Source organism: Thamnophis sirtalis, unplaced genomic scaffold (assembly GCF_051295495.1).
Source record: "Thamnophis sirtalis isolate CommonGarterSnake01/CBP01778 unplaced genomic scaffold, rThaSir2_p1.2 scaffold_2, whole genome shotgun sequence".
Taxonomy (NCBI): domain Eukaryota; kingdom Metazoa; phylum Chordata; class Lepidosauria; order Squamata; family Natricidae; genus Thamnophis; species Thamnophis sirtalis.
The window spans coordinates 172,893,225-172,917,980 of record NW_028261382.1 but is presented as its reverse complement, the minus strand read 5'-3'; the positions used below and the strand labels follow the sequence as shown (position 1 = coordinate 172,917,980).

Below are 24,756 nucleotides of genomic sequence, written 5' to 3'. Positions count from 1 at the left end.
CCCCCGCCCCACATACTGTAGGAAGCCTCCCCCATCCCCGAGAATGAAATATTTCGGGGAATATTAAAAGAGGCAAAATATTATATTTCCCCAAAGGAAAAACGGAAGGGGAAAAAAATCTTAACCAAGGCAGAAAGCAGCCCCAAGAACCTCCAGCAGATACCTGAAGTCTTTAGATATGGATATTTTGTGCCCATTAAGAAATCCAGGACAGCCTGTTGGAAGAAATGTCCTTCTGAGCTCAGTTCCAAGAGGGGAGAAAGACAATGGAAACATGGCGGCTATTTGAAAAGAGGAAAAATGCTTAGATAAGGATACATCTTGCAATAAAGACAACTGAAGCCTTAGTTCTGGCACGATGGGTGTTGCAATCTCATATATCTGGTTTGGGAAAGATATCCAAGGCCATGATTGTTTCTTCCAGCAGATATTCTGTTTCAGTATCACTTCAGAAAATCAGGAGGAAGTGAATCTGTAGCTCTGCAGAAGAAAACAAATCATATAAATTTCAGTTAACCGATGAACTAAAAAAAGAAATTGTTGACTACAAATAAAGAAGACCTCTTTATATTGCAATACAATACAATAGCAGAGTTGGAAGGGACCTTGAAGGTCTTCTAGTCCAACCCCCTACCTAGGCAGGAAACCCTATACCATTTCAGACAAATGGCTATCCAACATCTTCTTAAAGACTTCCAGTGTTGGGGCATTCACAACTTCTGGAGGAAACTTCTGTTCCACTGATTAATTGTTCTAACTGTCAGGAAATTTCTCCTCAGTTCTAAGTTGCTTCTCTCCTTGATTAGTTTCCACCCATTGCTTCTTGTTCTACCCTCAGGTGCCTTGGAGAATAGCTTGACTCCCTCTTCTTTGTGGCAACCCATGAGATATTGGAACACTGCTATCATGTCTCCCCTAGGCCTTCTTTTCATTAAACTAGACATACCCAGTTCCTGCAACCATTCTTCATATGTTTTAGTCTCCATTCCCCTAATCATCTTTGTTGCTCTTCTCTGCACTCTTTCTAGAGTCTCCACATCTTTTCTACATCATGGTGAAGCACAAGCCTTTTTGTCAGCAGATCTGGAGTGACTCACAGAACGGGGCATGTCTCAGTAAAAGGATATGGGACCATAAAGCAGCCTGGTTTGATCCAACCGTTGTATTGTTGGATTAAAGGAACAACAACAATCCAAGATAATGAGACAGCGAAGCACTTAGAGGGAATGTGCCATATAGCATTTTGACAAAAAACAAATGTCTCTTCCGTGACACTCTTTCACTGTTGATCCATTACTTCCATGTGAGACTTTGCATATTTGTGCTGCAATCCAGTGCTGATATAAGAGCCCACGGAATTCAAATCAGAGTAGACTGGCACATTATCTTCTCAGCAGTGGTGGGTTTCAAAACTTGTTGGAACCTACTCTGTGGGTGTGGCCTCCTTTGTGGGAGTGGCTTGCCGCCCATGTGACCGGATGGGAGTGGCTTGCCACCCATGTGACCGGATATGAAGATGCCGACGACACTTGTCAGAACCACCTTAAATTACCCCACACACAGCACTGGCAGGCATAAGAATAGGATGTAAACTTGTTCTTTAAAGGGCATCTTTGGTTTGCGTTAAAACAACTTCAACACACGCAATGTTCTGATTGCACCACAAACGCAGTAGTCATCCTTACCTTTCACAGAGGCACTGAGTTTTATAAATAGGAGCATGATAGTGTAGAATAATCATATCCAAGGACCAGTGGTGGGTTTCAAAAAATCTTGGAACCTCTTCTGTAGGTGTGGCCTGCTTTCCGGATCCACTGGTGGAATCTCTTCTAACCGGTTCAGTAGATTTGACGAACCGGTTCTACCGAATAGGTGCGAACTGGTAGGAACCCCCACCTCTGCCCCACTACCAACTCATGTACAGCCTGCAGTGGATTTCCCAGGGTGTCCCGCATCTCCTTGTGGTGCCCTCATACTCTTTGTCCTTCTGCTTCCCACTTAATGACTTCCTCGTCTGTCGTTACAACAGCAATCAGAACTGCCTGGATTGCCCTAGGCACGTGGTGTCCCATTTTATGACCGCATTACTTAAACACAGCGATTCCAGTTGTAACTCAAGGATTATCCGTATATTCTTTTTTTTTTTCTTTTGGTTTTTTTCCCTTTCATTTTTGCACTTTTGGATTTTTTGTAACCCTCCTGTTGTTTTAGCTTGTCCACATTTTAATGTTTTAGTATTGTAACTTTTAATAAAATTACAATTCTTAAAAAAGGTCCATTGGTGTGGAAATGAAGGCAAGACTTACGGCACATCATTAGTATGATGATACCATACTAATGCCTGCTTCCATCCTGTGTCTTTTCTTGAATCCTTTTATTATTCATTTTGCTTGGTCATATTCCATTCTTTATAATATAGCAATAGCAGTTAGACTTATATACCGCTTCATAGGGCTTTCAGCCCTCTCTAAGCGGTTTACAAAGTCAGCATATTGCCCCCAACAGTCTGGGTGCTCATTTTACCCACCTCGGAAGGATGGAAGGCTGAGTCAACCTTGAGCCTGGTGAGATTTGAACCACCGAACTGCAGATAACAGTCAGCTGAAGTAGCCTGCAGTACTGCACCCTAACCACTGCGCCACCTCGGCTCTTATAATATCCCACAAGAAAAGCTATATAGACTTTTCTCTGATAAGAATCTTCCATGATTATTGAAAGCTAGATAGGACATAAACCATTTCACTGGAAGCCTTGATTTAATGTTTTTTTTTTAATGATCAAAACTAGCATGAATACATTAAAAGCTTGAAAAAGAGTTTTTCCTTCTATCTAAACGTGGACTTGAAGCGTTGGTGGGGATCCCATTATGGATTCTCCACTCTTAGCAGAAACCAGAATGAAACTGAATGCAGAAAATGACTAAATGCTTTCCTGCATTTATATTAGAAAGAGGAAGTGGGCCGGCTAACTCTCAACCCCGTTGTCAAGAAAGGCACCATTATTACTCCGACTCTCCTCCACAGAGATCATGAAAGCATTCAAGGTTGTTCCTGTCCTCCTTTCATTGATTTACGTCAACGCCAGCATCACCAGATGGCCTACACACATAATCTGCAAGAACGATAATTTGGAAGTGAACTACAGAAGCTGTGGTGAGAGCTCATACTTCTGTTTAACTTCTTACGATGACCTTGCGTTGTGCTAGCAGCTAGTGCAAATAGGTTGTGCAAATAGACTGTTTGCTAGACGTATTAGATACTTCAGGTCTCAATGAAGACCGGTTTGGGCAGTTCTCTTAGCTTATTTCCACCGGAGTAAGAAAATATTAATAAAACGTGATTATGAGGGCCCAGATTGTTGGAGGAAATGTGCTGACTCTGGAAACCCGCTTGTAAAGCACTGTGAAGAAGCTGTATAGAAGTCTAAGTGCTATTGCTATTGTGTATAATGGTAGTAGAGAATAACTTATTATATGTGTGACAAACCTGCTCATTTTAACATCATATATTCTCCCAGTCTAACATTTCAAGTAGCACCGAGGTGGCGCAGTGGTTAGAGTGCAGCACTGCAGGCTACTTCAGCTGACTGCAGTTCTGCAGTTCGGCTGTTCAAATCTCACCGGCTCAGGGTTGGCTCAGCCTTCCATTTTTCCGAGGTGGGTAAAATGAGGACCTGGATTGTTGTTGGGGGCAATATGCTGATTCTGTAAACTGCTTAGAGAGGGCTGAAAGCCCTATGAAGCGGTATATAAGTCTAACTGTATTGCTATTGCTATTGCTATATATTCTCCCAGTCTAACATTTCAAGTAACACTTGAAGTATTTTTAATAGAGAAGATAGAACTCTGATCTGGCGAATGGAACTTTGATGCAGATTCCATCTTACGCGAACCAAAACCCACCCCAAATATTCAGATTTATCTTACACTAACCATCACACACACACCCCACTTGGAGTGGTGAGAAGCCTGATTTTTCCATCTCCTCCACCATCTTCTTCTGTCCCTACCTGCGTAATAAACAAGGCAGTGGAGGCCTTTCCTCAAGCCATGCAAACCTGATTATTTTCTCCCCTTTCCCTGAGCCGAGGTGGCGCAGGGTGCAGTACTGCAGGCCACTTCAGCTGACTGCTATCTGCAGTTCAGCGGTTCAAATCTCACTGGTTCAAGGTTGACTCAGCCTTCCATCCTTCCGAGGTGGGTAAAATGAGGACCCGGATTGTTGTTGGGGGCAATATGCTGACTCTGTAAACCGCTTAGAGAGGGCTGAAAGCCCTATGAAGCGGTATATAAGTCTAACTCCTATTGCTATTGCTATTGCTATTGCTATTGCTATTTTAATAGAGAAGATAGAACTCTGATCTGGCAAATGGAACTTTGATGCAGATTCCATCTTACGCGAACCAAAACCCACCCCAAATATTCAGATTTATCTTACACTAACCATGACACCCACCCCACTTGGAGTGGTGAGGAGCCTGATTTTTCCGTCTCCTCCACCATCTTCTTCTGTCCCTACCTGCGTAATAAACAAGGCAGTGGAGGCCTTTCCTCAAGCCATGCAAACCTGATTATTTTCTCCCCTTTCCCTGAGCCGAGGTGGCACAGTGGTTAGGGTACTGCAGTACTGCAGGCCACTTCAGCTGACTGCTATCTGCAGTTCGGCTGTTCAAATCTCACCAGCTCAAGGTTGAGTCAGCCTTCCATCCTTCCGAGGTGGGTAAAAGGAGGACCTGGATTGTTGCGGGCGATATGCTGATTCTCTAAACTGCTTAGAGAGGGCTGAAAGCCCTATGAAGCGGTATATAAGTCTAACTGCTATTGCTATTGCTATTTTAATAGAGAAGATAGAACTCTGATCTGGCGAATGGAACTTTGATGCAGATTCCATCTTACGCAAACCAAAACCCACCCCAAATATTCAGATTTATCTTACACTAACCATGACACCCACCCCACTTGGAGTGGTGAGGAGCCTGATTTTTCCATCTCCTCCACCATCTTCTTCTGTCCCTACCTGCATAATAAACAAGGCAGTGGAGGCCTTTCCTCAAGCCATGCAAACCTGATTATTTTCTCCCCTTTCCCTGAGCCGAGGTGGTGCAGTGGTTAGGGTGCAGTACTGCAGGCTACTTCAGCTGACTACAGTTCTGCAGTTCGGCTGTTCAAATCTCACCGGTTCAAGGTTGACTCAGCCTTCCATCCTTCCGAGGTGGGTAAAATGAGGACCCGGATTGTTGGGGGCGATATGCTGACTCTGTAAATTGCTTAGAGAGGGCTGAAAGCCCTATGAAGCAGTATATAAGTCTAACTGCTATTGCTATTGCTATTTTAATAGAGAAGATAGAAATCTGATCTGACAAATGGAACTTTGATGCAGATTTCATCTTACGAGAACCAAAACCCACCCCAAATATTCAGATTTATCTTACACTAACCATCACACACCCACCCCACTTGGAGTGGTGAGGAGCCTGATTTTTCCGTCTCCTCCACCATCTTCTTCTGTCCCTACCTGCGTAATAAACAAGGCAGTGGAGGCCTTTCCTCAAGTCGTGCGAACCTGATTATTTTCTCCCCTTTCCCTGAGCCGAGGTGGCACAGTGGTTAGGGTACTGCAGTACTGCAGGCCACTTCAGCTGACTGCTATCTGCAGTTCAGCGGTTCAAATCTCACCGGTTCAAGGTTGACTGAGCCTTCCATCCTTCCGAGGTGGGTAAAATGAGGACCCGGATTGTTGTTGGGGGCGATATGCTGACTCTGTAAACCGCTTAGAGAGGGCTGAAAGCCCTATAAAGCAGTATATAAGTCTAACTGCTATTGCTATTGCTATTTTAATAGAGAAGATAGCACTCTGATGTGGCGAATGGAACTTTGATGCAGATTCCATCTTACGCGAACCAAAACCCACCCCAAATATTCAGATTTATCTTACACTAACCATCACACCCGCCCCACTTGGAGTGGTGAGGAGCCTGATTTTTCCGTCTCCTCCACCATATTCTTCTGTCCCTACCTGCGTAATAAACAAGGCAGTGGAGACCTTTCCTCAAGTTGTGCGAACCTGATTATTTTCTCCCCTTTCCCTTTTTCCGTCAGCCTGAATCAGGTTTTAATGTGTAACTCAGGAAGGAACCATGTTGTCAAAGGTGGGTCACCAGCTCCCCCACCCCCACGCAGTGAGCTTCTGAGACTGGCAGCACTTCCCGTAGACAGTTGGTTTTTATAATCTGCTGGCAGAGAAAAGTAGCATGCCCCTTTGAAATGAATGAAAACGAATCAGCTTGGCAGTGCTTCCTTCCAAAGCTTTCCCAGCTTGGCTGGCTCTGCGCCTCGACTGCTGCCCTGATGCCGAGGGGATGAAGGGAATGAGATTCACAGACATCTCATTCATATGGGGCACGTGTTATGAAAAGCGATCAGCGAACACGCGGAAAGCCCAAGTGTTTTTGTGTTTTTTTCCCCAAATTCATCCAAATACAAAAAGCGGCTCTCTGTGAGTTTGCCTCCTTCCCTGGAGCACAGGCACCGCTTTATGTACCTTCGCGGAAATTTGAAAACAAAAAAACAAAACAACAACAGTGAGGGACCCAAGGAGTAAATAAATATTTGGAATGAAATCTTTTACTCGTCAGTTCCTAGGAGACGAAGTCCATTATTATAAGTAGATCTCCTGTAGTACTCACAGGGCAGTTTATCATTCAGGAGGCAAAATAAGGAAGGCTGATTTCTGTGAGTCAAACGATGGCTTCGTTTTAGTTAAAATGCTGCCTGCTCCATCTGTCTGTGTATCAATATGTACCTGCCATCCATTTCTGAGCCCCCTCAGGAACCGACATTCTACATGCAATCCAGCTGCTTTATTCCTAAGCCATGGACCCAACTCAAAATAGGAGCCACTTCTCCTGAAGAAATCGAACCTTGGTTTCATGTAGGCTGCTGTATTGCTGAGAAAGAACAGATAATGGCAGTAACACCTATGTGCATATTACTGGTTTTTTTTCCCTATAACAAATTCACCCTGTTCACCCAGTAGGCATACACACAATCCATTGGTTCATTTACAAGGAATAGAATAGAACAGAATAGGAATTAGGAATAGGAATAGGAATAGGAATAGGAATAGGAATAGGAATAGGAATAGGAATAGGAATAGGAATAGGAATAGGAATGGAATGGAATAGAAATAGAATGAATAGAAATAGAAATGAATAGAACAAAATAGAACTGAGCAGAATAGGAGAATGGAATGGGAATAGAGTAGAGTAGAGTAGGAATAGGAATAGGAATAGGAATAGGAATAGGAATAGGAATAGGAATAGGAATAGGAATAGGAATAGGAATAGGAATAGGAATGGAATGGAATAGAAATAGAATGAATAGAAATAGAATGAATAGAAATAGAAATGAATAGAACAGAATAGAACTGAGCAGAATAGGAGAATGGAATGGGAATAGAGTAGAGAATGGAATGGGAATAGAGTAGAGTAGAGTAGGAATAGGAATAGGAATAGGAATAGGAATAGGAATAGGAATAGGAATAGGAATAAGAATAAGAATAAGAATAGGAATAGGAATGGAATGGAATAGAAATAGAATGAATAGAAATAGAAATGAATAGAACAGAATAGAACTGAGCAGAATAGGAGAATGGAATGGGAATAGAGTAGAGTAGAGTAGGAATAGGAATAGGAATAGGAATAGGAATAGGAATAGGAATAGGAATAGGAATAGGAATAGGAATAGGAATAGGAATAGGAATAGGAATAGGAATAGGAATAGGAATAGGAATAGGAATAAGAATAGAAATCTGGAAGGAACCTTGAAGGTCTTCTGGCCCAGTGCCTTGCTCAAGCAGGAGACATTTCAGACAAGTGATTGTCCAGTATTTTCTTTAAAAATCTCCGGTGATGAAGTACCACCAACTCCTGAAGGCAAGCTGTTCCACTGATTAATTGTTCTCACTGTTAAAAAGTTTCTCCTTAAATTCCAGATTGCTTCTGTCCTTCAACTAGAGTTGTTGGCAGCTATTCTTTTTGCATTATTCCCTCATTCGCATGCCCCAAATAAAGAGAAGAACTGGAAGTCAGGCTTCTACATATCAACAGTTTTGTGTTTAGCTGACATGTCATCTAATTCAAGTGAATGCAATCTTATGTTCACCAACTTGGAAACAAGTATCACTGAAATTCATGGGATTATTTCTCAGTAAACATAGTTAAGATCAAGCTCAGTGATGGGATTCAGCCGGTTCGCACCTATTCGGGAGAACCGGTTCGTAACTTTCTAAGCAGTTCGGAGAACCGGTTGTTGGAAGAAATCTTCTTTTATTCTTTTTCCCACTTTACAGGGCTAATCCTGTTAGGAAGGCAGGAAGGAAAGATTCTGGTGTTGTTTCTAGCCTCATCTTTATTGCCCTGCTTACAGAAACTGCCTCTCCGGTTAACCCTTATTACCATTGTAACAGCTAAGGCGAAGCGCCCCTGAGTTGGCCACAGCCACATTGTCACATGATCACCGAGCTATGCTTACCCAGCTGGTCATTATGGCAGAGAACCGGTTGTTAAATTATTTGAATCTCACCACTGATCAAACTGTACATGTTTTTAAAAAGTGTTACCAGCCAGAGCCTGTCTTCAGAAAGGTGGAGATTTGCCCAATATAATAAGTTTAACTTTGAGACTCAGCGTTTCTTGTATGTAAACATATTGCAATGGGCTAAGTTTTTTTAAAATTATTATTTTTTAATTCTACAGATTGGGTACTAAATACAGTACATAAAATGCACAAACTGACTTTAGCAATAGCAATAGCAGTTAGACTTATATACCGCTTCATAGGCCTTTCAGCCCTCTCTAAGCGGTTTACAGAGTCAGCATATTGCCCCCAACAACAATCCGGGTCCTCATTTTACCCACCTTGGAAGGATGGAAGGCTGAGTCAACCCTGAGCCGGTGAGATTTGAACAGCCGAACTGCAGAACTGCAGTCAGCTGAAGTAGCCTGCAGTGCTGCACTCTAACCACTGCGCCACCTCGGCTACTTTAAAGTAGCCTTCAATTTATTTGGTAATGTCCGTTGTTCTTTTAATCAATGGGCATTATCAACATAACTGTAAATTATCTAAATGAGACACTATTGATACACTGAGTTTATACTTGATGGTTCAACCAGACAGCAATAGTCAAGGTGACTAGCACTAATAAAATAAAATATAGAAAACCATTTTAATTAAAATCATAATAAAAAGTGTTTGGGGTTTTCTTAGTCAAACACCTAAAATTATACCACTTCAAAACTCAGCTTATTCACCATAAGAACAGAAACAGGTCCATTTGCAAAAAAGTGATAGTCAGTACAACTTGTCAAAAAGATAATTAAAAAAACAAAACCTAGAAGCTTTGGTGTCGAGTCTGCATCACTTAATAACCAAGAAAGAAACCACTCAACTCCATTTTGCAGAATTAAGAGTACTTTTACTGGTTATAAGTAAATAGAAGCTAAGCAAAGCTGGATCTGAGCAAAAGCGCGCGAAGCATTAGATGTCACACATGACCCATTCCCCTCCCCTTGGTAACCCCAGTCCATAGTCCAATCCAATGTCTCCCCAGCTGTCAGGTGGGAGACATCTTCAAAAATCATCATCAGGTTGGTATGCCGGACAGTTGGCCTTGGCGGAAAACTCCTCTCCTTTCCACTTGTGCAGTAGATGGTGAGAACAACTCCCAATTAACAGTCCTCCTGTACAGATTATTTCCCCCTCCCAAATACCATGCCCTGCCTCCCCGTTTCAATGGCAGCCGAAGAGCAAGCAGCAAAACAGAGGCTGGCACTAGGCTTCCCTAATCTTCCATTTTTTTAAGAATTACAAGCCCTCAAATTCCCAAATGGCACAGATGCTGCAATCTCAACAGTTCCGCAGAGCAGCAGATACAGATGGTTACAGACGACAGACGACAAACTATCAGCATCACATTTCATACCTATTTCAAAATGATCTTCCAGGAAAAAAATTGTGGCTGTCCAGTCTTGTGTTAACACATGTTTGGGTGATGTTTTTTTGGTGGCCAAGGACCACCGTTGGAAGGGAGTTGAGAGCTGCAGAGTAGCTATGAACATCCGCCAGTGAAAGGAGTTGAATTGGTTGAGAAATTGCTTTTTCAAGGAGAATGTGAAAAATTTCAGAGCTTCTACTATAATTTTCATGCCTTAAGCAATTTCCTTCCCGTCACTTACAGCGTTTTTTTTTTCTAGCTTCATCCAGTTAATCATTGAGGAGATTTAAAGCTGGCCTGTTCCTGTTGTGTTATTTTGGCACAATAAAAATTGGCTGGTTATAGAAAGACCCTTCAAGTGACTAGGATGGTGGCATTCACACTATTTCTCACCCAGAACAGTGGGAAGTTGAGGCTTCAGCCATCGTAGTCACAGCTGCTGCAAACATAGATTGCTCATTCCTGAATTAAGCAGATATTAAAAAAAATAAACCCTATACTTTTGAAGCTGAGTGGCTGATGGAGCATCCCATTCAGAGCAAAAAATATCAGCGGAGAGTCAAAAGTACTTTCCCTTTTTCCAGCGCTAGTTTTTCCTCCATACAGGTAGTAAGTCTTGCGTTCTGCATCTGTTGCAGAAAAGGCAACCTGATAAATGTGGAGCAGAAATGCTATCTCTAGGGGGGTGGGGGGATACTCCTAACCCACAACTCATATTTTCATCTCGCAAAACAGAATTTGGTTCAAAACTTGTATTCTCTTTTTTATTACTTTTTTCATTTTCATAACATATAATCCAATCTATGCTATTACTTAATCAACATCATATTGTATTATTAAATGTTTACATCAATTCATCTTACCCACAACTCCTCAAAACCAATTATTGGTTCTTCTGCTCTCCATACACCCTATTTGTGTTTTATTCCTCACTTTCTTCTCCCTCTCTCCTGCCCCTCCCTACCTCCTTTCTTCCCTCTGTCCTTCTCTTCTCTACTTCCCCTTCCTCTCTCCTTCTCCCTCTCTCCTTCCCCTCCCTACCTCCTTTCTTCCCTCTGTCCTTCTCTTCTCTACTTCCCCTTCCTCTCTCCTTCTCCCTCTCTCCTTCCCCTCCCTACCTCCTTTCTTCCCTCTGTCTTCCTTCTCTTCTCTACTTCCCCTTCCTCTCTCCTTCTCCCTCTCTCCTCCCCCTCCCTACCTCCTTTCTTCCCTCTGTCTTCCTTCTCTTCTCTACTTCCCCTTCCTCTCTCCTTCTCCTCCCTCCCCTTACAACTCCTCATTTCTCTCCTCCTCTTCCCCCCCTTGCCCTCTCTTCTATCCCTCTCTCCTTCCCTTAACCTCTCTCCTCTACTTCTCACTCTTCATCTCATTTACTTGGTGTATTTCAGCTTCTGAGCAAGATCCATTTTTATATTGATGGTGTTTATAATTCCTTTTCAATATACGGTACATATTTAATTTTTCTCCTCCTTTTTAGAAAAAAAATCAATATAACAGAAAAGTATACATTATAGTCATTGTGCTTTTAACACCACCACCCCCCCTTTATATTCTTAAGGTAAGATTGTGGGTAGAAGTCCAGAGTCCCACTTAATAGAATGAGCAGGAGGGCTTCTAATACAGCAAAGGAGGCTTCCAATATTTTGGGATTATAATGAAAGTAATAATAAAATAATCAAAAATCAAAAAACATTATTAGGGGACTACTTTAGTAAGAGCCGTGGTGACGCAGGTGGTTAGAATGCAGTACTGCAGGCTTACTTCTGCTGACTGCCGACTGGCTGCAATTTGGTAGTTCGAATCTCATCAGGCTCAAAGTTGATTCTATCCTTCTGAGGTTGGTAAAATGAGGAGCCAGACTGTTGGGGGCAATATACTGACTCTGTAAACCACTTAGAGTGGGCTGTGAAGCTCTTTGAAACGGTATATAAGTCTAAGTGCTATTGCCATTGCTAGTAAACACATATTTTTTTAATAGAGAACATGCTTCTCTCTGAAGGATTGTCAGAAAATAGTCCACTGTTTGAAGGTGTGTTGAATTTGGCAGACTATTCAAAACCCCTTTAGAGATAGCTGTAGTTATGTACTGTTGTGTCATAGCAAACATCTGCTGCTTCTGGATAAAGGTTCTTCAAGCTGTCCTATCTGTTGCCATATTATGGAGTTCTTGCAGGTGAATTTTGATGGCCTTCAGGACTCTTTCTATCTTGATGATACTGTTGTAGGAAATGATGAGACACAAAAGCCAGCTCTTTAGAGAAGGAAAAGTTTGTTTGCGCAGGTTCAAGGCAAAGAATAAATGGCCTGAACCCCGAGTGAAAGTCAGGAACTTCCTTATATAGTTTATGGCCCAAGCCATCTGTTAGTTTTGGAAACACCCCTCAAGATTTGCCCTTGAGTTACAGAAAGTATGTCTTACAGGATGTCATAATACATGGGTCAGCTAACGGACATGCATAGCTCGTATTTTGAGGAACTAACAATATATGTCTACCAAACAAATTAACAGTCAAGCAAGCAGATGGGCTGAAATAGATGCTTCGCCTCAGCATATTTCATGTACAGACTTCCTTCTAACTTGTGTCTAACCGCATTATGTCCTAAAAGCAAACCTTGCAATTTCTATATGAACAGTTAAAGCTTAATATTATGAAACCCTAGTTTGGTTCAGGCTTCAGGCCTACTTTGGTTCAGCCTGCCACCTTAATACACTGTCAGCCTCCTTCTGTCTTTGGATGCATCAACTCTTATGATGTGTCTGAAGTATTAATTTTTGGCTTCACGTTCCTCATTTCTAGTTTACATTGTGGCTTGATATGGTTGATATTGGTGGCTGCCCAAGGAACACTAAGTATCCCCTTCCAACACCTTAGGTCAAAAGAGTCCACCTCCTTCATCTCACTTCTAGTGCAGAATGGATGCTTTACACTTATGCATCATAACAAGGGATACCATTTAGTCAAGAATTGATTACCTGTTGTGGCCCAGCAGGAGCCATTGGAGCTGCCACCAGACTCCGACAGCGAGGGGCCCTATGAGTCGGCTCTGGAGGATGTGGAGGACCCTGGACAGGGTTCCGACTCCGAGCAGGGTGCAGAGAGGCTGGTTGGCCACCAGGAGGCACCTGAGCCTTGGACCAGTGGGGAGGAGACAAGGGAGTGTGATCCTGATGTCATGCATTGGCACAGTGGGGAGGAGACAAGGGAGTTGGTCCTGGATGCCCGGCAACGGAAGGCTAATAGGCGTAAAGAACAGTTACGCAGTTACAGGAGATAATTGAACTCATCTGGTGGTAATTAGGCTCCTCTCAAGACTATAAAAGGACTGCTTGTGCACATGCCCCTTTTGCATAAGTCAACGCATTAACGAATGTTGGAGAACATTATTGTGAGCTTGGCAGGCTGGATTGCTGCCACGGCTTATCTGTGCTGGATTGCTGCCCAAGCTTGTCTGTGCCGGTTTGCTGCCAAGGACCTGTCTGTCTGTTAATTAAATGCCGTAACTTATCTTTGGCTCGGAGTGTGTGTTGGTGTGGGACGAAGGGGGTCAGAACAATTACCTATATGCAAATCTTTGACCATTCTGTGCTCACAGAGCTCCCTCCCTCTCCCCCTCTCTCCCTCCGGGTTGTTTACCATACACACCACTCCATATGACAGTTCAGTGGAAACTGATTTTCTGTTTAAAAAGGTGAATATTATCAGAGCTTCTGTGGTTTCCCCCATAATGACTGGTGAGCCTCAGGGCTGCAAGAGAGCTGAACACATATTCCCAATCCAGTTTCCCTCTGTCCTCATTTTACTAGGCCACTGCTCAGACTTTAAACCAGTGGTGTCCAAACTTGGCAACTTGAGTTCTGGAGGTTGAAGTCCACAAGTCTTAAAGTTGCCAAGTTTGAAGACCTCTGTTCTAGGTCTGGGATCATGTCGGTGAAATGGGGAACTATATTGGAGGCAATATGGTGGCTCTATAAACCACTTCGAGGGGGCTGTAAAGCACTGTGAAATGACATATAAGTCCAAGTGCTATGGCTGTATAAATAAAACAAATGAACCTTTATCAGAAGGAGATTCATTGCAACATTATTTCTCTTACATAATTGCTTTTACATTGAGGAAGTTGCCAAGAAATACAAATAATGGCATGATGGATGCCTTTGGAAACTAGACTGAATCTTACTTCTCACTCTGGAAATGCTATTTTGCAGGAGGATTTTATCCCTTTTATAGGTTTCTCTCTCTCTCTCTCTTATTTTTCTTTCCTCTTTTCAATTCTTCTTTCCTCTTCACTTCCACCCATTTTGTTCTTCCTGTCCTGTCCTACCAAGTTTCATAATTCTTTTTTTCTTTTCCTATCTCCACACTGATAGTTTTTTTTTCTTACTTTTGCTGTTTCCTCTGGAGGGACAGGAACGAAGTACATTTGTATGTTTCCTTATGTGGGTATAGTTTAGGCGCAGAGGGATCAATTAATGTTTCAGAGGAGGTAGCTTATTTTACAGATCATTAATTATAATCACTAATTATTCCTTCAGTTAATCAGTTTGTTTATTTTTGTCCTGGGCTTGCCCTTTTTAAAAGTGTGGTTTCTAGAACATAAACTGGAGTAATCCTAGATTGACAAGGTAGAATTATTGGAGATTTCTCAGAACATTTGCTTGTGTTTATCATGTTAATCTCCCTGCTCTCGTTTTGGGGAGGAGCATTTTCAATTCAGATTCATCTTCCTTTTGGCAGGTCAGGTCACAGAGATGTCTAAAAAAAAAACACCAAACCAAACCAAACCATAATTGGTATGTGCAAAGGGTCATAGAATCCAGGTTCATTAACTACAGTGACACTGACCAGGAAAAACAAACAAACAAGGGAGCTGGTATATTTCAGATTTGTCTTTCTCAGAGGCCAGGTCTTAGATTAAACCCTTGTCATTTAACGTGAAGTATCTACCCAGTGCTATTTCCAGAAATCGACATCATGGCAGCAAGAAGAAGTCTATCCATAAGCTTCTAAGTTCAAAAATGGTAAGGAAGGCAGGAAGGAAACATTCTGGTGTTGTTTCTAGCCTCATCTTTATTGCCCTGCTTACAGAAACTGCCTCCCTGGTTAACCCTTAGTACATTGTAACAGCTAAGGTGAAGCGCCCATTGAAGTGAGTGACATTGAGTTAGCCACGCCAACCCAGTCACATGACCACCAAGCCCCACCTACCCAGATGGTCATTAGGGCAGAGAACTGGTTGTTAAATTATCTGAATCTCACCACTGTTCTGTGGGCGTGGCTTGGTGGGCGTGGCAGGGGAAGGTTACTGCAAAATCCCCATTTCCTCCCAATCATCTGGGACTCGGGAGGCAGAGAATAGATGGGGGCTTGGCCAGTCAGAGGTGGTATTTACCAAGTTCTCCAAACTACTCAAAATTTCTGCTACCAGTTCTCCAGAACTGGTCAGAACCTGCTGAATACCACCTCTAGTTTCTTCCTAATGTTTTGTTTCCCAGACTTAAGTATGTTTTTGTACATGTTGTTCTAACCATCTCTGCATAGGTTCTCCCAGGTCATCCCTGGGCCACTCTAGCCATGGATACCCTGCCCACACCACTTGATCCTTGAGGCAAAAAGACAAATGTGTATGTGCCTTCTCCTTTCCATTTAGAAAGTCAAAGGATTGGTGATCAGATTCTGCCTTCTACTGTTCTCAACCAGTGTACACAAATACACAAGTACCTGTTGCATGTTAAACTAACCAGAATGAGAAATAATGTCTTTTTAAGTTGGAATACAAAGAGGGAGGAACAGAAAACAGAAGTCAGAGCTGCTAGGAAGTAATATCTCGGGGGAGCGTATTTTGTTCATTTATTGATATCCAGAATTGGATCAACACTTGAGAGTTTTGGTCTCAGGAGCCAATTTAATTTAATCTAATTTAAATATAAAATAGCTTTGCATTAAAGTTTGCTGGCTTCTTGTTATTTGAGTATCTTTTTTTTCTGGCTTTGATTTTGAACAAAGCTGTCTCTATTATAGCAAACAATCCCCATGGGTTTTCACTTCTTATTTTTTTTTAAGTTTCAGCGTTATTTTCAACAGTAGTATTGGCCTATTAGGATTTAAATTTTACTGTAACCAATAAATAAAATGATTTCCTGTAAGCATATATACTGTCTTTCCAGAAAAAGTATGTTTTTTCCCCTTCCCCTATCTTTTTTCTTTCCACCTCATTGGTATTCAGAGCTACTGTTATAGAGTAGTTATTGGGATGATGAAAGAAATGTCCTTCTGGGTTCGGCTCCAAGTGGGGAAAAAGACACTGGAGACATGGAGGCTGCTTGGAAAGATGGTTTTAATGGTGGACAGGACCACGTGGCTTGAGCCCTGAACAGAAAAGGTGATCACATGCTTCAATGTTGGTGGAGAAGAAGAGAAGGGCTGAGGGAGGGGCTTGCTAGGCTTTTTATAACCTGTTTAGTCCCACCTCTCTGTTTCCTGTTCCTGTGTCAGAAATGTATTCTGATTGGTTGTCAGACTCCCACGGGGCCATGCAGGGGCAACTCTCTGGGCTGTGTTTTGAATCCAGGTTTAGTTGAGTTCTCAGATGCCATGTGGTCAGTTGAGTAAAGGGCCAATATTATCATGCCTTTACTCCCATCCCCTTGGGGCTGAAGTGGAGAAGCCTTTATTATGTAAAGTGGACTAGCTTGGCCTTAATAGCCCATTAACAGTGGGCAAGAAGCTACAGGCAGCTATTCTGTCTTTTAAAACATGTTTCTTTCTTTTCATATCCAGAGAAATATTCTGCCTTTTCAATATTTCCTAGGATATTTTATTTTTCTGGGAGAGGGCTGGATGATAACTTCCCACAGGGATTTAAAGGTTCAAGAAGGAAGCAGTCTAGTTTAAAGGGCCTAGATCAGTCATAATGTAAATAACATAAAACTAATTCCACTATTTCACCCTGTCCAATGATAGGATTCTTGTCTTGAGTGAGTGAAATGTGCTTCCAGTTCTAAAATTTAAAAGTGCAGGATATGAGTGATCACTATGATAAATTTAGGGAACATTGGAGGTAATTTATCTCCCTAGCTGGTGAGAAAACATTTTAGCTGTGATTCTTTTTTTAAAAAAAAAATGTTCATAATCATTTCCACACCAGGACTGTGGTTAGAATTAATTAGAGGGTATCTTATTTAGGTCTTTGGAGACAGAAAGCACCATGGAAATGCTAAGAATAATCTATTGTGTTTCATTCCCAATTCTGCTCTACTATAGCATGAACCTAGAGAAACAGGAGCTAAAATAATGCCATTATTTAACTATTCCCAGGAATGGAATTGGGGAAAGGTCACAAGCATTGATGTATTCTGCAAAGTAATGGGGGACACCCCCACCCCACAATACACCAAACTATGTAAACTCAACCAGATCAATGTCTGGAAACATATGCAATTAATCTACTGGAGATTGTTTTCCCAAAAATCATTTAAATCGATAATTGGTTAGAAAATTATCAACTAACTGTCCAAAAATATTGAACCTGGAATGGCATGGGAATAAGAGAGGAGGGGGAAAGGAAAATGAAAAGTTTCATTTGTGATTTCAATATGATGGCTGGGGGGGGGGGCTATTGTGTGGTAATCATGGAAACATCACATATTCACGGCGTAGGATTTCCACTACTTGAAAAAACTTACTTGGGTAACCAGCTAATATAGAATGTAAAGGAAGAATGGGCAATTCCTTAATGCATAAAGACTAACACATTCTAGTTTTATAACTGAGGGTTGCTAAGGAGAGGAATATCAAGGTTAGTTATACAATACAATACAATAGCAGAGTTGGAAGGGACCTTGGAGGTCTTCTAGTCCAACCCCCTGCCCAGGCAGGAAACCCTATACCATTCCAGACAAATGGCTCTCCAACATCTTCTTAAAGACTTCCAGTGTTGGGGCATTCACAACTTCTGGAGGCAACTTCTGTTCCACTGATGTTATAATGTCAAAGACAGAGATTCTCGTGGAAATTTAAAAGCATGAAAACAGCAAAACTCTAAGGTATTTACATATCTAACATATTTACTAGAGCTGGAGAACTCTCGTGGCTAGCTTGGCAAGCTGGATTGCTTCCAAGGTCTAATCTGTGTGTTAATAAATCCTTGAAGTATCTTTGTCTCAGTGTGCTTTGGTGTAGGACGAGGTGGGGCGGGTCAGAACAGGCTGGTATCAAAAAGACCTTGATTCAAGTCTAGCCTCAGCCACTGTCAAGTGCAGGTAATTAGATCCACATGTGAAAGGTTCACGTTGACTACTTCATTATAGTCTATCTACAGCAGGAGTCCCCAGCCCTCAGCCCCCAGTCCATGGCATGTCAGAAACAAGGCAAGCTCCAACTGCAGGATGCTGGCAGCAGGCAAAACTACGCCCCCACCAGTCTGCGGAAAAAACTCTCTCCACGGAACAAGTCCCTGGTGTCCAAAAAGTTGGGGGACACCGGCCTATAAATGCACCAGAATCTTTCCAGGCTGCTTACCTTCTCTTGGGAACAAACAGAGAAAGTCTTTGGGAAGCTACGCCCGAGGTCTCTTGCCCCTGTGCAAGGCAGAAGCTCAAGGCAAATTCCCCACTTGATCCCTCCTCTCTGCCTGGCTGGCAGATTCGCAACAGCCACGGAGGCTCATAGGGTGATTTTAACCCAATTATAGTGGTTTGGTTTGGTTTTGTTTATTAGATTTATATGCCGCCCTTCTCCCAAGGACTCAGGGTGGCGTACAATATTAAAAGAAACACATAATAGAAAAGTTAAAAAAAAAAATAGAATATCCCAAACAAACCCAATTAAATAACAATAACATTTTTTAAAAAAAAAAATCGAATTAAAATTAACAATGATCAATAATTTATTTTGTTTTGTTCAGGTCAGGCTGGCTTGCTGGAAAAGCCAACTTTTTAGGGCACGTCGGAAGGACCGGAGGTCGGGGATTATACGAAGCTCCGGGGGCAGCTCATTCCAGAGGGAAGGGGGTCCCACAGAGGAGGCTCTCCCCCTGGGGGTCGCTAGCCGACACTGTCTGGCTGATGGCACCCTGAGGAGGCCAACTCTGTGGGATCGCACTGGACGGTGGGAGGCTACCGGTGGCAGTAGGTGGTCTCGCAGGTACCCTGGGCCTAAGCCATGGAGCGCTTTAAAGGTCATAATTAGTACCTTGAATCGCACCCGGAAGACAACCGGCAACTAGTGCAGGCTGCCTAAAAGGGGCGCAACATGGGAGCACCATAGTCTTTTGGCTCAGCCAATCTAAAAAAAAAAAATTAAGAGGAAGGAGTGTTGTGTACAAGGCCTTGAATCTCTAAAGCAGAGGCAGGATATACAATACATCTAACAAATAAACAGAGGAGATAAACTCCTATTTGAACTATTAGATTTGCTGTGTAATACAGTTCATTCTTTCTACCATCAGTGCAGTTTGATTCAGATGTCTGAACTGCTTTTGGAGACAGTATTTCCAAAGGCACAGAGTCTAGCATCAGAAAGCCTGATTTGAGTCAGAACACTTTGCTAATTCTGTTTGGAAATATACTTCGGTTTAGAGATCCAAATCAAATCACCTTTGAACTGAATTGCCAAGTCAAATATTCAAGAATGCAGAAAACCCCACACACAACACATCAAGAGGGGGATGTTATAACACGAGTGGTTTTTGAAGAAAAAGCTCTAATTTTTCAAGTGGTTCTGGGGGAAAAAAGAATACATAGAGAGAAATCTAGAAATTCAGCAGGGCTGTCTGTTTCTCAAGTGTGGAGGGGAAATGAGAGGGTTGAAGCACAGCATAATTTCCTCCTGAGAAAGGAAGATAAACACTTTGACTCTGTGAGAATTCAGGAAGTCTATTTTTTCAGCCTGCGGAATGATTGATGGGTGGATGGGTGGATGGAACTGAGTAACTCAATAAGCAGTAAACTGGACCTCACACACGCACCCCTCACATCTGTGCATTTTTCCTGCACAAATTATTCTGCACCAGTTTTTGGAACTTGTGAGTCAATAAAGTGGAGAGAGTTTTATAGTCTGTGTAGAGCATTTTCCCTTTATCAATCCGTTTAGTCCCCACAAGCTGCTATTCAGACAACTGGTAAAACAAGGATGGCTGACAAGTTAGACATCATAAAACCAGAGGTGGGTTCGCACCTATTCAGTAGAACCGGTTCGTCAAATCTACCGAACCGGTTAGAAGAGGTTCCACCAGTGGACCCGGAAAGCAGGCCACACCTACAGAAGAGGTTTTTGAATTTTTGAAACCCACCACTGGTCCTTGGATATGATTATTCTACACTATCATGCTCCTATTTATAAAACTCAGTGCTTCTGTGAAAGGTAAGGATGACTACTGTGTTTGTAGTGCAATCAGAACATTGCATGTGTTGAAGTTGCTTTAACGCAAACCAAAGATGCCTTTTAAAAAACAAGTTTACATCCTATTCTTATGCATGCCAGTGCTGTGTGTGAGGTAATTTAAGGTGGTTCTGACAAGTGTCGTCGGCATCTTCATATCCGGTCACATGGGTGGCAAGCCACTCCCACAAAGGAGGCCACACCCACAGAGTAGGTTCGAACAATTTTTGAAACCCACCACTGCATAAAACCCAGACTAACACCATCAACGTCTAATGTTTTAGAAAGATTATGAAATCATTCTATCAACTGGCTACTCCCCAAGCTTATAATCCTGTGTGCCATCAGCTGCCTGCAAAGGCTCAAATTATCCAAAGCAGCAATATCATTGGAAGGAGCAAGGAAAAACAATAGCACAAACAGCAAGTTCCCAGACAACAATTCGCCTTTTTTTTTTTTGCTTTTTTACTCCATCTGAAAACATATCAACCAACAAAATACCAACTGCTGCACATCTGTTCCTGTTGCAGGAATGCAAATAATCTACCCTTGAAGACTTGACTGCAAAGGCTGAAAATGCTACAAGTGGCACCTGTAGCAAACAGGTCCCTTTATAGGCCTCGTGTTCTATACTGTACCATCTGCATGCGTGAATAGGAGAATAAAAAAAAGGATAAATATTTTTGTGCAAAGTCAAATAGCTCATCTAAAAATCAGCTGAGGACAAAAAGGGGAATTGATAGCACAGAAAGGAGATGTTAAGACGTTGGTGTTAGAAAATGGTTTCATAGCCTACTTATGATATCTCAGTGATGGTGGGATTGCAAAATAATTGTCGAAAGTGTTAAAGAAACAAAAATATTCAGCAATGCTCCATTGCAATGATAAAACAAAAACGAAACTGACTTTGCCAGGTAGAATAAGAAAGGATTCTATTCCTGTTTCCTTATAATACTATCTTCCTTGTTACCTGTGGCTTTGTTTTGAAAATCACAGCATAAACATTTATTAAAATAGTTCTTACTTCATCCATTGGTGCAGAAACTTCATCCATTGATGAGATATAATATAATATAATATTAAGCTGATAAGGAGGAGACCTGTGGCTTAATGGCTAAGACGTTTGCCTAAGATGCAATACAGCACAGGTTCGAATCCCAGTAAGGGTATGGCTAGCTGATGAGAGCTAAATAGCTTGAAATAGATCTATACTAGTCTCCCTTTATTTATTTATCAGCACAAATAATATATATATAATATATTATTATATAAATTATTATTACACACACATATACATATACATACATATATATATACATGTGTGTGTGTGTGTGTGTGTGTTGTATTTGTGCTGATAAATAAATAAAGGGAGACTAGTATAGATCTATTTCAAGCTATTTAGCTCTCATCAGCTAGCCATACCCTTACTGGGATTTGAACCTGTGCTGTATTGCATCTTAGGCAGCTGTGTTAACCATTAAGCCACAGAGTTCCTCTCCTTATCAGCTGAGTCAGGGAGAAAGGTATATATTTAAAGTCATTCATATATGTGTGTGTGTGTGTGTGTGTGTGTGTGTGTATATATATATATATATATATATATATATATATATATATATATATATATATATATATATATATATATATATATATATATATATATATATATATATATATATAAAAGGCATAAAGAAAACTTCTGATGCACAAACTTATATGTGCTACATCTGTTTCCAACTATCAAATGAATACATTGTAAATTATGATACTGACCTTCTCTATTTGGGGTCTCTTTCTCTCCATTCATGCTATGTGCCATGTAGCCACAGAAACATGCCACTCATTTTGAACAAAATAAGGCTGCTGGTCAGTGATGAAATTCATTTTTTTTACTACTGGTTCTGTGGGCATGGCTTGGTGGGTGTGGCAGGGGAAGGATATTGCAAAATCTCCGTTCCCACCCAACCTTGGGGCCAGATGTGGTATTTGCCAATTCTCCAAACTATTCAAAATGTATGCTACCGGTTCTCCAGAACCTGTTGAATTCCACCTCTGCTGCTGGCGTTGCAGAATTACCTACAGCACAGTTTGTCACTGTGTCTTCTGCAGACAAGTCTGCTAAATTTAAATATGGCATCTATTTCTCCACAGAATAAGAGAGAAGGAAAAGCTACAAAACATACAGGTATAAAATTATTCTGTGTAAGGAAGTCAGAGAAATTTCTAAGGTTGATCTATGGGGGCTGATGATACTTAAAGGGAGATCTGAGAGGCTCTGTCAAAAAGAAATTGAGGAAGAGCTTGGAAAGTTGGAGGGATTCTTTGGTGGTCCGGTCACATCCTGAAGAAGCAAGGTGCTTCCTGTTTAAATTTCAACACTGGCATTGCAGAAGTGGCATTTCAGGGCAAGCTACACAGAAAAGTCTGGTTCCCCCACATTTGCTTCTACTCAGGAAGTTCGGTTGCTTAATCAAGTTATGGTGTCAAGAGGACAAGGCCCACGGGCTTTCAATTCCCTTCCCTGTTGAATCTTCCAGGCAGAAAGCAGAGTGATCCGCAGAGATCACGTCCACAGGAACTGTGAAGATGATTGGACTGAAAGCAAGATTAAGAAATATCTTTCTGGTGTTTTGTCATCTACACTATTATAACTCTTATCTAGACTACTGTAAAACCAATCGCTCTTGTTTTGCATCTTGTTTTTCTCTGCAGATCCTCTGCAAGATATTGCTCTGAGTGTTGACAGCTGCACCTATATCGCCGGCAGAGATGTTACCATCCGATTAGCAACTGTTTTAAGTAAGTATAGCAATTCACTGCTCTGTAGTGCTGCATCAACAGTATGAATGGGCAGTCGTTCAATGGTTAAGAGACTGCTTTGGGTCCTGAACAGAGGTGGGTTCCTACCAGTTCACACCTATTCGGTAGAACCGGTTCGTCAAATCTACCAAACCGGTTAGAAGAGGTTCCACCAGTGGACCCGGAAAGCAGGCCACACCTACAGAAGAGGGTCCAACATTTTTTGAAACCCACCACTGGTCCTTGGATATGATTATTCTACACTATCATGCTCATATATATATCGGATTGTTGTTTGGGCAATATGCTGACTCTGTAAACCGCTTAGAGAAGGCTGAAAGCCCTATGAAGCGGTATATAAGTCTAACGGCTATTGCTATTACTAATGTGGTATGGGCTACAGACATGGCTGGCTTCAAGAAAAGATTGGGCCAGTTCATATAAGTCATGGGCATCAATGGTTATTAGTCTTGCTGGTAGTATGACTGCCTGTGACGGCCATCTACAGGGTAGCCTGATTTTTTTGCATCTAGCCATCTGTCCTTCCTTGACTATCAGAGTTCAGTTTTGTTCAACTCTGATCTTGCAAGAATCAAATAGGTTTTTAAGCCAGTCTGAGCCACACTATAATTTTGTCCCAAGCATGAAACTTACTGAGGATGGCTTTTGCAATTGTTAAATCAAAACCAAACTCCCACTACATCCCAATCAGTGGTGGGATTCAGCCGGTTCGCACCTATTTGGGAGAACCGGTTCGTAACTTTCTTTTAAAAAAAAATTATTTTATACACATAAGTACATCAACAGAAACAAACACATAACTTAAAAACAACATAGGAACAATAAGTTCCATCATATATCATACCGCAGTTCCGAATCAGTTTCTTTGCAGTTAGTATTTTCCCTACTATACATTTCTATCTTGCGTTCATAATCTCCTTGTTCGTTATCCATTTTTAGGTACAATTCTTTATTTATTTATACTTAGCTACTTATGACCAAATATTATTTACCTATATTATGCTTTATATTTTTACTGTCATTTATTCTCTTACATACAGTTATAGATATACATTCACATAGTTATTCTTTTTCTTTGCCATTCTTATATTATTATTATTCCATTATTATTATACGTAACTTTCTAAGCAGTTCAGAGAACCGATTGTTGGAAGGAATCTCCTTTTGTTTTTTTCCCCACTTTACAAGGCTAATCGTGTAAGAAAGGCAGGAAGGAAAAAATTCTGGTGTTGTTTCTAGCCTCATCTTTATTGCCCTGCTTACAGAAACTGCCTCTCCGGTTAACCCTTATTACATTGTCACAGCTAAGGCGAAGCACCCATCGACGTGAGTTGGCCATGGCCACATTGTCACTTGACCACCGAGCTATGCCTACCCAGCTGGCCATTATGGCAGAGAACCGGTTGTTAAATTATTTGAATCCCACCACTGATCCCAATGTAGATATTTCTCTTAAGTAATTGGGTGTAAGTTAGAGTGTCCAATTGCTTTAAGTTTGGGGATTCACAATGGGTGAGACATGTTGTATAGGCCACATTTCACACACACACATGTGCGTTGTCACA

At 41.6% G+C, this 24,756-nt stretch overlaps 1 protein-coding gene across 1 annotated transcript in view; it reads left to right on the top strand.

Annotated features, from left to right (window-relative positions):
- The first annotated feature begins 2,968 nt into the window (after positions 1–2,968).
- Positions 2,969–24,756, top strand: part of LY86 (lymphocyte antigen 86) — a 32,025-nt gene continuing 10,237 nt past the window's right edge. Inside the window, exons 1-2 of the mRNA XM_087707503.1 lie at positions 2,969–3,152; positions 23,084–23,170. Of these exons, the coding sequence (XP_087563629.1) occupies positions 3,029–3,152; positions 23,084–23,170 (211 nt within the window). The 5' untranslated portion in view covers positions 2,969–3,028. The remainder of the gene's footprint in view (positions 3,153–23,083; positions 23,171–24,756) is intronic.